General features: G+C 43.9%; 1 protein-coding gene across 2 annotated transcripts in view; it reads left to right on the top strand.

The window, feature by feature from the left end:
• Nucleotides 1-240, top strand: part of CEP55 (centrosomal protein 55) — a 37649-nt gene extending 37409 nt beyond the window's left edge. For both annotated transcript variants that reach the window (XM_074999569.1, XM_074999568.1), the window contains one exon: nt 34-240. In XM_074999569.1, coding sequence (XP_074855670.1) covers nt 34-240 — 207 coding nt within the window. The remainder of the gene's footprint in view (nt 1-33) is intronic.
• Nucleotides 241-13961: the final 13721 nt, after the last annotated feature.

The raw sequence follows: 13961 nt of genomic DNA, 5'->3' as shown, positions 1-13961 counted from the left end.
CTTCAACTGAATGCTTTTTTCCCCCCCTCCCAGAAACTCCAGGAATTTGGACGTGTGGAGCCATCAAATGGTTTGCAAGAGGCATTTGAAGATATGTTGACATTAAATGAGAAAAATCCCTCACTGAAATGCTCAAATCTACTCGATGAAAGCTTCCTTGAGTGTCCCAAATGTAAAGTGCAGTACCCAACAAGCCATCATAGAGAGTTGCTAGCTCATATTGATTTCTGTGCAGATTAAACTCCAAATGGAATTACCATATGTATACTGCATTTTTAATGCAGCCAGGCTTCTATCCTACAAAAGGAAATAATGGCTTTTTAATTCCTTTTCCAAGGTTATATAAAAGACTAGCTCATGGGTTTCATATTTCAGTTTAACAAGAATGGAAAATTATTGTAATTTATTTGGCTTTGTATAAATATTTCACTGAGCTTCTTTGTGAAAGATTATATGGAACCACAAGTTCAGTGAATGAGACTTCATCAGAAATAGGAATATTTTTAAATTGTAAACTACTGACTTTTGCTTTTGCACTATTAAAGGTATGTATTGGGACCTGTAGAAATAACAGCTATCTCCCATAAACAGTCTTCCTCTGTTTTCCATACCCAACTACCTTGGGACACATAAAAAGGCCTCAAAATGAAGACTGACATAATTCTAAGGACTCATAGGTAGAATCAACCCAACAGAGAATAGCTATATAAATTTGGTTTTGGCCCTATTACCATAATTACATTCCACTAAAGAATGGGTTCAATATTTTGATATCATAAACTATTTGGCAAAAGGAGTTGAGGGGTTTTTTTTTCCTAGTGATGCAGTGAGGGTCTTGCTCATCCCTAGATCCCCTGTATCAATCTGGCGTGAGCTAGGGTTGTTAGTGTGCAAATTCTTCTCAAACAATGTTAAATGTGGTGGGGGGGGGGCTTCTTCCCAGCAAATACTAGTCTACTGAAAAATAGGGAACCCAAGATTCAGAGAGCAACCAGGCACCTTTTTAGAAGCTGAAATGTCAGTTTGTTGAAGTACACTCCTGTTTGCACTTCTGTATCGTATTGCTTAAAGCTGTAAAATATAACCTACCAGGAAACTTATTTTATTTTGGGGGGGGGGGGGGCGGTGCTCATGCATGTGTGGAGGTTAATAGTCCTATTTTGCAAATGGAATATTAATAAAATGCAGTTGGGTGTCTCATTCTGAAGTCACTCTGCCTTTTTTTTTTTTAAAAAAAAAAAAATAATAAGGAAAACTAATAAAGGCTTGCTCCTTGGTAGGTAATACAATAGTAAATTTGGACCCTTATAAAATGTTTCTATGAGGCTGTGTCTAGACTAGCCCCAAACTTCAAAGGCGACAGGGTAATTAGGATGTTGGGAGATTACTAATTAAGTGCTGTGGTGCATATGCAGCATGTCATTAGTCAAAAATCTCCCTCACAGCAACTTCAAAGTGCCGGCTTGCATGTAGCTGTGGGTCAACCACAGGTATTTTGAAATGCCCGCGCTCCTTCAAAGTCCCTTTACTCAAAATCCAAGGTAGGTGGTGCACCTACCAGATTATTCAGTTTCTCTCTTGTTCCCTAGTGCCATGACTATACTACATATGTGAGAGAGAAAATTTTAATGAAATAGTCGCATAGCAACCCTTCAGTTGAAGCTATTTTCAAATACCAAGATCATCATCCTGTAAAATCATTGTCAATTCCGAACAGTTCTGTTTGCTAATGTAAGTCTGTCTTTGAATTCCATGTTGTTTGTTTCTTTGCTAACACCTGTAGTGCTAGCTGTTTTATTTGCCATGTGCAAATAAGACTTTTATAAGTCTTCATGCAAGGAATGCAATAAACAATTTGTTCTTAACTAGTCAATTAAAGTCCATTAAGAAAGCACATTAATTGTGCATGTAAGGAAGACTATCAAGTTGAACCCGCCCACACATTTAGAGTTGATTGTGCATCACTACTTACCTGAAAGGAATCAGAGGGAAAGAAGAGCACAATGTCTTCAAGAGCTCTATTGGACAACAGATTCTCCTGCCAAAATGTAGCAGAGAAGGGATGGAGAATTCTACAATGAAAGTGTGCCAAAAAAGCTGATGTAAAAAAGTGTTTCAATATTGACCTATGTTCTGTCACATGCTATAAATATGCTCATTGTGATACAACTCAAAGAGCTTTCAAATCTATGCAGCAAGCTTTCCAGACATTTGGCCTATCCACATGGGGCCAAATGTTGGGAAAACCCCTCTCTGCCAAGACATCCCTTCTTTGTCATGGAATAAAGATGACCCAGATGTCAGCAGAATGCTTCTGGAGTGCTTCCACTAGAACCCTGCAGTTTGGACATAGCCTCTGAAATTGCATCCCAAGCAAGAGGGAAAAATCATAGGGAAGGGCCGCAGACCAAGCTGGAGGAGGAAGCACCTCACATAGGTGAAAAAGAGATGATAAAGCCTGCAACGAGTGGAAAATGGGATAGATCATCAAGGAAAGCTACCTCTTGGGCGGCAGGGCTGGTGAGAAAGTGTAGTGATAAAGCAAGACCTGCCAAAAGCTATGCACAGTTAGACCTTGCTGAGGGCATTAGGACCTTTTTTGCTTTTATTGCCTTCTATATAAGAACAAAAAAAGGAGAGAAGTGGGACTTGCTAAACACAAGTTAACAGGGAGATTAAAGATCATTTAGGTATGGCTTTGCCTCAGTTATTAATGATGCTAATGAGGATCGTAGGGATAGTGTCAAACTAGCTAATGGGAATAAGGTTTTGGATATGGAAATTACTATGGCTGAAGTGGAAGTCAAAATCATACATCTTAATGGAACTAAATTGGTGTGGATCGGGTATAATCTCCATTCAAGAATATTAAACTGGTGCATGGTTTTTAATTAATATAAACTCTGGGGTCATACCCCCGACTGGAGAATGGCTAATACAGTTCCTATTTTTCAGACAGGGAAAAAAGGTAAAATAGGAAACCTGGTGCCTGTTCGTTTGACCTCCAGTTGTATACAAGGTCTTGGAACAAAAAGAAAATTAAGAACAGGGATGTTTTAAAAGTCACAGTGATAAACTACAGCATTGTTTTACAAAATATAAATCACGCCAGACCAACCTGATCTTGTGTTTTTGTTTGTTTTTTTTTGAGGTAACTGATCTACTGTAACGCATTTAATGCAGTTCCACATGGGCATTTCTAGTTAAATTGGAGATGATGAAGGTTAATGTGAGAATTGAAAGGTGGATAATAAACTCGTTAAAGGAGAGGTTACAATGACTCCTATTGAAGCCGAACTGTCAGGTTTGAGGGAGACTCATAAGTGGAGTTCCTCAAGGATCAGACCTGGGATGCACCTAATTTTAATGTTTTTATTACCTTCACACAAAGTGGGACTTTGCCAGTAAAATTTGCATATGACATAGATGGGAGGTGTTGCCAGTATGCAAGACAGGAATATCATACAAAAAGATCAGGGTGATGGAGTAATAGAAATGGGATATTTAAAAGTTTGAAGTCCAAGGTGCATGAATGCATTTAGGAATTAGCAAAAATTTTTGCTATAAACTAGGACTCTATCAGTTGGAAGCAACAAAATAGAAGACCTGATGGTGTTGGTTTGATCACAGAATAACTGAGCTACAAATGCGAGAAAGGCTAATGTGTTCCTAGGATGCATCAGGTGCGTTACTTCTAGCAGGGACAGGAGACACTGATGAGACCTTGTCTGGAATACTAGGAACTGTAGACCCCTGTTCTTGCACAACCCCGCATAAGTCAAATTTTGCATTACTTGGGGGAGCCAGGAAACTGACCAGTGCAGTGCTGGTCAGTTTCCCCCCCCTGTAAATGGGAGAGCTGGAACCTGGCTCCCAGATCTACAGCAATGGTTGGTTTCCCAGTTTCCCTGATTGACGGGCAGCCCAGAGCCAGGCACAAGCTCCCTAACACCCTGGCTGTATCTGCACTACAAAAATAACTTCAAAGTTGCTTACTTTGAAGTAAGCAACTTCAAAGTTGAGCATCTACACACACCCTACTTCAAAGTTAAACTTCAAAGTAGGGCACTGTTCCATTCCTGGGAATGGAGTAAGGACTTCAAAGTTGGGCTCCCTACTTCGAAAGTAGGGGAAAATGTGTAGACTCTCTGCTGACTACTTCAAAGTAGTGCCTAACGTCGAAGCTAACTTTGAAGTTAATTCCTAGTGGAGAGACAGCCCCTGAGTTGCATTAAACTGAGACACGTGCAACTTGGGTGTGTGTATCCCAGGGTTCTACTGTACAGCTCTGGTCTTCCTTGTTTAAGAAAGATGACTTCAGACTGGAACAGATGTGGAGAAGTGCTACTGAGATGATCCAAGCAATAGAAAACCTGCCTTATGAGAGAAGACTCAAAGAACTTGGCTTGTTTAGCCTAACCAAAAGAAGGCTAGTGGGAGAGAGATTGCTCACTATAAATACATCAGAAGAATGAATAAATAGCGAGAAAGAGGAGTTATTTGTCAGTGTGGACACGATCTAATGGATATAAACTGGCCATCGGCAAGTGTGCACTTGATATTAAAAGTTTCTAGTCAGAAGAGTGGAGAGCTGGAAAAATCTTCCAAGCACAGTCATGGGGGCAAACAAAGCCTACCTGGTTTCAAGACTGAATTTGATAAGTTTATGGAGGAGTCGGTATGGATTTGTGACTGCTAGCAGCAAATATGTATTATAGACAGTGAGGGAACACTAGATGGGGGGGGGGGTTGTGTCTCTGAATTACTAAAAGGAATTCCTTTCCAGGTGTTTGACTGGTAAGTCTTGCCCACATGCTCAAAGGCTCACTGGTTGCCACATCTGTGGTCAGGAAGGAATTTTCCTCTGAATGAAATTAGTGGAGACCTTGGGGTGGAGGGCATGTCCTTCCGCTCCAGCCTGGGTCACAGGTCACTGGCAGGTTTAAGCTAGTGTAAATTGGGGTGTGTGTGTCTGTAACCTGAAATCTTTAAACCATAATTTGAGGACTTCAGTTACTGAGCTAGAGGTCAGGGTTCTATTACATTGATGGTAGGATGAGGTTCTGGGACCTGCAATGTGAAGGCGATCAGACTCTATAATCATGATGGTTCCTCTGACCTTTCTGTGAGTCTAACTTCGCTATGCTGCAACTACAAAGCAAGGCAGTAACCTTATGGGGGTGGGGGATAACAAAACTATTTTTATGTACAAGGGCCTGTAAAAGAGATTGAACTTTTCCTATGAGGGGAAAAAACACCAATATAGTTAGTTTCATTATTTTGTATTGACCATCTTTGTACAGCTATAAATGTGTACTGTACATGGTGTATATCTTTTACTAAAATATTTCATCTGACCTAAACCAGCAAAACTCAGAGGTCAGCTGTATGTAACAAATCATTATATGAAATTTTATCCAATCTCTCCTGACTGTTTTGGGTCATAACATGAATGTGATCATTCACCATATGCAAAATTAGCAGCGATGGCACCCAGGAGAGTATGATGATTTACTTTGCCAGCCACTGACGGTTCAAGCTCTAATAACTGCCCTGATGCCAAACTCTTAGTTTGAATAGGTAAAGGCACTTGTTTTGGGGGGGAAAAAAAACCAAAAATATCGTGTGTGTGTCGCCACGAGACAACTTTCATTAAAAACAAAAACCAAACAATTCCTAAAGTTGTATAGTAAAAGTGTTTTCATGTAGAGGAAGCTGGAAACACATACCATCTTGGAGCTGTTTGTCATGATGATGAGTCAAGAACTCTAATGTTCTGATCTCAAAGCACTTAGCAAACACTAAGCAGCACAACACAAATATTAAGTTGGTATTATTTACCCATTGTGGCACAGGTGCACTGGGTGACTTCCTGCACCTTCAAACAATAAAGCTCTGCAATAGATGGTGTAACCAAAGCAAGGGTCTTTCCTGGGTCAAATTCTCCCAACAAAGCAAGCATTGCTCAGTCTAACAGGTCTCTCCTTCCTAGAACAGTAATTCACTAGAGACTTAAATAAACCAAGCTATCCCTTTTTTCTGTTAAACTTTTCCTGGTTGTCAGGAGATCATAAAACATTGTCATTGTCAGCCAGACAGAAGAAGGAATCATACCCCCTGTTCAACCATAAAACAGTGTCCAGAGGCTAATTAGGGTCATGTGAACTCCAGTTATTTTCTAACAGAAATCAAGTGGGCTCTTTACCAATTCAGGTTTCAACCACTGCCAGGCAGAGCAGCATTTACTCATTTCTCCCAAAAGGAATGTTTAGCTGAACCCTGCCTCTTTTCCCCAGGTTGTGGGAGATTTTCTCCTGTCTTCCTTAAGCCCCAGGCATTCTGTCATCCACTTCTTGTCATGGCCATGTATGTTACATACAATTTATAACACCTGAATTGTTACTGTGGGCAGGAGCATTGGTATTAGATTGATCACAGCTAGCACCTTTGGGTGTGTCTATTCAGTAATTAAATACCCCAGGCTGGCCCAAGTCAGCTGACTCAGGCTCATGGACTATGTCTGTACAATGTTGCTCTGTCAACAGAAGTTACTGTCAGAAGATATTTTTCCACAAAAATTCTGTCGACAGGTTACAGCCATACATGAAAGTGGATTGTTCTGTCAATCTGCTCTGTTGACAGATAGCGGACAGACTGCCCAGCTGCTCTCTCAACTGACTGGCCCCCAGAACACCATCAGACAGGGTTGTATGGCTGGCAAGCCCTTCCAGGAGCCATGGCAAGGTGTGCCCTTAAAGAGACACCCTGGACACACATTCCCTGCTCCTGCTGAAGTTTTGCTACCTTGTTGAGGGACAGCACAGCTGCCACAGCAGGGCTCACACACTTGCTGAGACTAGCACTTTCCAGTTGGCAGACAGGGATGTGAACACGGCTCCCTGCATCACGGGCGACGCTTCCTGCACCTTCATGCCTTGGTTCATGAAACCCTGCACCTGGCAGCTGGACCTGAGCCAGGAACTATTTAATGCCTGACTCATCCAGGCACAGCTTCAGGCCCAATGTGCCTTTGGCCACCTGGAGGCACGCTTTAGGTGCCTCCTCACCCACCTGGACATGGGGAATCACAACATCCCCCAAGTAGTGGCAGCGTGTTGTGCCCTGCACCACCTTGTGGAAGGGTATGGGGAGGCCTTTCTCCGAGGGTTAGGGGGTAGGCAGATGCCAGCCCTCCCCAGGGCACCCTACCCGCTCCCCACCACAACCATTCCCTTTGCCCCCTGACCTTCCTCCTCGACCTTGCCCCAAAAAAGAGGGAAACGGGGGTGATGATCAAATAGCTCTGTACTCAAACATAGATAAATGTGTTTAAAATAAACATTGTGATAAAAAATATTCACAAAGTGCAATGAGTGAATAACAGTGGGGAGGGGCTTGGCATAGGGAGTGAGGGAACATTAGTCCATGGAGGGGGTGGAAGGCTGTGACCCCCACAGGGGAGTGGGACCCCAAGCAGCATCAACCCCTGGAACCGCTCCTGCTATGGGTTCGGGGCCCCAGCGGAGCAGGGTTGGGGCTGGGAGCATGGGATAGTAAGGAAGTGTGGCAGGGGCTGCGGTAGGCTCGGGCTCAGCAGTGGTAGGGTCGTAATGGCAGGGGAGCCTGGGGTGCAGTGGGTGGGGGAGAGCAGCCATGGCCATCACCTATCGCAGCACATCCAGCGCACCACACAGGATGGCCAGTGGGAGTAGGGGCAGGGGCAGCAGTGGCATTGGGGGGAGTGGGGACACCTGGAGGAATGGGGGCAGCAACCGTAGATGGCTGAGCCAACAGGTCCTGCCAGACACCAGTGGTGGATCAAAGCAGAACATCAGTTGGTCCCAGGCCCACGTCTGCCACTCCTGTTCCCACACCCGCTACTCCCTGTTGTCCCACAGCCACTGCTCAAGGAGGTTGGTTAGCCTCCAGACGTGGCAGCGTGGGCCTGCCAGAAGTTCTCATCTGGCCGGTGATGTCCCCTCCGGCCGTGGGGCTGCCCTCGTGGTGGTGGGATGCCACCTCACCCTGGTGCTGGGGTTGGGCTGGCTGTCCTGGCTGGGAGGTGGGGCTGACCCAGCCCTCAGATGGTGTAGGTGCAGCTGTAAGGAAGAAAAGGAGGAAAAACAGTGAGCCATTCATGCAACACAGCCCCTAAGGCCCTGCCCCCTCCCCCCCACCACCAGTAGCAGCAGCCAACATCCCCCAGGCCATGGTATGGGGATGGCTTGGGGGCAGAGCCATGTATGGCCCGCATGACTCTGGGACTGGGCTGACTGCTGCAGGCTCCCTCCCACTCTGCAGGCACAGCCTGGCCCACCCTGGGTCCCACCCCTGACCCATATGCATGCGGCTCATGGCACTGTCCACAGAAATGGGGTCTGTCACCTATGGGCATGTGCACATGCTGGGAGCAGCACTCCTCAGTGTGTTTGGCAGCAGGCTGGTGCCCACGGGACTTGCCTGCTTCCAGCCGTGGCAGGAGTTGGCAGGTTCCTACTCCCCTGGGCTTGCGCAACCTCCTATGAGGCTGGCAGCAGGCTGGTGCCCATGCCTGGGGTGGTTGCCTGCTGAGTCCAGGTGGGACAAGATGCCTGGCACATAGGTCCATGTGCCAAGCCCACAGTACGAGAGCCTGTCCCAGCTGGCCTGATGAGGCACATGGCACCCTGTCTGCATCCTGGCCCCCTACCCTGGAATGTCTGATGCTTGGGGTACTTACCAGAGGGACCCTCAAACAGGTCCAGCGATTCCCTAGATATGCCTGGCTTGAAAGGCCCAAGTCTAGATCAATGGTGAGGGTGCTCTTGCTGGCTTCTGCCCATGTCCGCCTCCAGCTCTGGTTAGATCTGCGGGGGGGGAGGGGGTGTCCTTGGCAATGTCCACAGAGGTGGGTGGAGGAGAGGTGTCATCATCCCCCAGGAGGTGATGGAACGCCATATAATAGGGGCAGGTGGCAGGCCCCACCCCTGACCTCCAGCTGGCATCCTGGGCCTGGACATACCCCAGCCAGAGCTCTTTTACTTTGGCCTGCACCTGCTCCATGTAAAAACACAGCTGTTTTCTGCAATGTTGGGGAGGGGAGGTGCAGGGAAAAAACATTGCTTGTGCTTGAATGGGTGTTACACCTCTCAGGGTGATTCATCTGCCCAGGGTTGGCTGATGCTTCTGAGAAGATGCCTGACATGAGTGGTGCACTTCACACCTCTCCTAACGTCCTTTGACGTAGAGTGCCCCCCCCCCGCAGTTCCTGGCATATGAAATCTGGGGCTCCTCGTGCCCCCTCTTTTGCCTCCAGGTGGTAGATGTGCTCTCACAGCCTGCTAGTTATCACACCTTTCCTCTTGCCTAAGGCACTGTTAATCATACTGTGGCATGAAGTGGCTAAGAAAAGCACTTCTAGTTCCAGGGCAATGACATTTGCCAAGAAAGTCATCTTGTGGGCCCCTGATGCGATCAGAGGCACACCACAACGCCTTCCTAAATAATACCACCATTTCCTCAAAAACAATGGCAATTCTCTGCCCAAAAGTTTCATAAATACTAAATTAACATTGACTGGCAGTGCCTTGTAATCTTCCCTAACGTTGGTTGCAGTCACAGTTAAACTTCTGGAAAACAGAAAGTACAAAGTTATAGGCAAATTTAAACTTCAAAAAACAGGAAACAGAGCTACAATGCACAAAACCTCACCGGCAACGTTAGCAACTCTTTGATTGAAATCATAACACTCAAGTCTTCTAGCGGCTTTGGAACACACCATGTCACTAACGCATGAGAAAACGGCAGATCATAACGTCACGATGGGCTATGCTAGGGATCAAAGTCAAGCCCAGATATGCAGTTCTAGCTACGCTATTAGCATAGCTAGAATTGACATATCAGAATTGACTTTCTTCCCTGGTGTAGATTGGGGTTCTTCAGGCTCACGCCAACATCCCTTAACCCACACAGCAGCATGGAGTAGCAGGGTCAACAGCCAAGCCCAGAGAGATTGATTTTTGCCATATCTTCACTGACACAGCAAAATTGATCTCTGGAAGATCAATCTCAGCACATCGAACACCCCCCGCCGGTAAATATAGACATATCATTAGTGAATAGCTGCTAGTTACATCTACTCAACTTCATCTACTCTGAGAAATCAACCTAATTGTTATGACCTAGTTGAATCTCCGAAAGATTTCCCTTGCCCCTACTTCAATCCTGCAGTGCATATATGCTATCAGATTGTTATTGATCCCAAGAGCAAGAATACATTATGTCTGTGGTGTCCAGTATGCTAGCCAGTAGCGACTTGACTATTTGGCCAGTTGCGTGTGACTAGTTGGCTTGAACAATAAATATATTTTCAGAATAATGTGGCTAGTCCACTATAGCAGTGGCTATTGTTGCAGAAGGGTTGAACACCATGGTGCTATGTGTTCCTCCTACGTGCACAACTGACTTAACTCTGCAGAAATGAGGGTACATCATCTCTTTCACTGAAACATTATCCGTATCACTCTTCTATAAGTGAATTCTTCTCCACTCAGAACATCTGTTCCTAACACAGTGAAGAGCAGTTGGACAGCACGTGGCTGAGGTTTGCCTTAACTTGCTAGTTTCTGGTTTTCAGAAAACATAATTCTGCTCATACAGGGTCAGACAAAAGGTCTATCTAGACCAGGATATGTCTAGATGGTGCCCTAACCTCAAAATAAGCTACCAATTTGCCCTACACCAATTGTGTAGCTTATTTTGAGTAGACTGGCTAAATGGCATGACATGCTGAAATAAAACCCTATTTCGAGACATCCCTGTACTCCTCATGCAATGAGGTTTACAGGGATGCCAAAGTAGTGCACCTGTTATCTTGAAAACTGTTTTGAGACAGCAGGTGTGTTGTGTAGATACAGACCACTATTTAGAGATACCTTTGTATCCCGAAATAGTGCCCGCTGTGTAGACATAGCCCCAGTATCCTGTCTTCCAGTAGTGGCCAATGCCCCCAGAGAAATTAACAGAACAGGTAATCATCAAGTGACCCAGCCTCTGTCACCCATTCCTACACTGACAAATGGAGGCTTGGGACCAAATGCCTGCCTAACAGCCATTGATGGACTTACTCTCTATGAATTTATCTAGTTCTTTACTGAACCCTGTTGAAGTCCTGGCCTTCATGACATCCTCTGGCAGGGAATACTACAAGCTGACTGTGTGGTGTGTGAAGAAATACTTCCTTGTGTTTGTTTTCAACATGCCTATTAATTGCTTTTTGTGACTCCTAGTTCCTGTATTGTGGGAAGGAATAAATAACTTTTCTTTATTTTCTTTCTCCACGTTAGTCATGATTGTACAGATTTCTATCATATCCCCCTTACTCATCTCTATTCCATGCTGAAAAGACACAATCTTATTAATGTTTCCGCCTGTGGCAGCCATTCCATATCCCTAATAATTTTTGCTGCCATTTTCTGAAACTTTACCCGTTCCAATTTATCTTTTTTGAGATGAAGCGACTACTTCTGCACAAAGTATTCAAGATGCGGTCGAACCATGGATTTATATAGAGGCAACGTGATGTTCTGTCTTATTATCTACCCCTTTCTTAATGATTCCCAACCTTCTCTTTGCTTTTTTGGCTGTCACTACATGTTGAGTGGATGTTTTCAGAGAATGATCCATTATGACTCCATCTCGCTCTTTAGTGGTAACAGCTAATTTAGACCCCATCATTTTATATGTATAGCTGGGATGTTTTCAAATATGCATAACTTTGCATTTATCAACACTGAATTTCATCTACCATTTTATTGTCCACATAGATTTACATATAGCTGCAGTCAACATTTTGAAAGTATTTATTTGCTGTCAGTCTTAAATCTGCAGTAACAAAGTTCTCAGTCAATAAACAGATCACTTAATTAAGGTGCGCTTAAATTACTTGCCCAGAGTCACAAACAGTGAGCCCCTGGAAAGCTCTCCAAGAGATTCTTTTCCAGGTCCTTGTTCTGACTGCTGGACAACAATCCTTCCTTTGGTATCCAAGAGCTCATTTCCTCTTCACTCTTCCCCAAAACACCTCATTATGCTGGACTTTCAGTTTTGGTGGCAAAATACCTCCTCACTTTTCATTTGGAAGAATAATTTTTTTCCTAGAGCCATAGACTTCCTTGTGGCTTGTGTACGTGGGCAAAGAAATGATGATTGTCTTTGTACAAAATAGTTTTCCTGTTCAGCTCTGCTCTACGGTTCCTGCCCATATGATGGAGTACTGAGACCAGTATTCTGTTCTATTTGGCTCTGGGGTCTTTTGTAGGCTCCTATGAAGTAAGTGAGAGATTCTCCTTCATTTACTTCATAGGAGCCTACAAAAGACCCCAGAACCAAATAGAACAGAATACTGGTCTCAGTACCCCATCATACGGGCAGGAATCCTGGAGCAGAGCTGAACAGGAAAACTATTTTGTACAAAGAAAATCATCATTTCTTTGCCCAGGTACACAAGCCAAAAGGAAGTCTATGGCTCTAGGAAAAACAATTATTCTTCCAAATGAAAAGTGAGGTGGTATTTTGTCACCTCAATCACAAAGACACTGGATCACCTTTCAAACCCATTTAAAAAAAAATAAAAGTGCTGCTGACTTTCACAGGGTAGTCCCCATAGTCCCAGGCTCTTTCTTATATTATTCTTCTCTTCAACTCATTCATGACTGATAGCATCTTGTTTTTTTCCACAGTCATACTGCTGCAATGATGCAAATTACAGCTGCAGTTTCTCATTTATGTTTTTTTTCCAGCCTGGGTTTTCCCTATTTTCATCTTCACCCAGAACTGAACACATGGAAAGTATTTGTGTTTAGGCTTAATTATCATTTGCTACATGCCCTCCAATTCTTACTAACGTCATCTTAAATATTTTATAATGCTCTTTGCATAGTGGCAATAAGTGTGCTTGGGAATTCGCTCCTAGCTATGTACTATCTTATATTCAAAAGTGATGTCCTGCTCCAGCTGAGGACAGTGCTGGGACTATGGGGTTTATCTGGTGGTTTCACTCAATCCAATCCTGAAAGGTGCTGAAATCAGTGGGTATTGGATGGGGCTCAATACGTCTCAGGTGACCATAAGTATCTCATGGGATCAGGCGTATGGCCTGGACCCATGGTTTTGCCTAGGGAGAATCTCTTGTGGTATTACTAGGCAGTTTGCTATGTTTATTTACAACATGACACACACAATTCTTAAACCGGCCAAATGGGAGTGCATCAAAATCTGTGCTTCTGACTATGTACTATCCACAGTCACTTGCACTGATGGCTAGCTGGTATCTCAGTGTGTGCAAAGTTTCCTATTACCTTAAGTTCATAATGTTGTAGGCAGCCACTTGCTTAAAGATTTTCAGTCATCGTCTACTTTTCAGATTCAAAGATTTTAAAGCCAGCAGTGACAACTCTGATCTAGATGACTTCCTACATAATCTGGTCCATATATTTCACCGAGTGATAACTGCACAAAGTTAAAAAACTGTTATGTAAATTGCTCTGAAGTTACCTTTCTTAGTGAGCCAGAAGAGATATTTGCAACTTCAAGAACAGAAATTATTTTAACGTAATGGACATAACAACATTTGCTTTAATGGGAAATACATTGGTAATGCACACGTGAAAGGTGACTCTATTTGCCACACTTTATTAGGTGTCCTATTATAATGGCCAACGATTCTGAAATCCATTTAAAGGCCATTAAGGTTTCATTACAGGTTTGCATAATAACTCATTGTATCTGGTCTGATGCACCGTAAGTGTTTAAAAGTCCTATTGACATCAACTTGATTGTGCTTTCAGGCCCTGTATAAGTATACCAGAATAGAGTAAAAGAAATGTAATAGCTAAAGGCATAATAAAAAGCTGTAATGTAAGGTGCACATTGCTGCAACTGAAACCTTAACCATTTACAAAATTGATTCATTTTTATATACC

The sequence above is a fragment of the Carettochelys insculpta genome, chromosome 7 (assembly GCF_033958435.1).
Source record: "Carettochelys insculpta isolate YL-2023 chromosome 7, ASM3395843v1, whole genome shotgun sequence".
NCBI classification, from domain to species: Eukaryota; Metazoa; Chordata; order Testudines; family Carettochelyidae; genus Carettochelys; species Carettochelys insculpta.
Note: the sequence above shows the minus strand (reverse complement) of the source record. Positions and strands in the feature narration are given on the sequence as shown.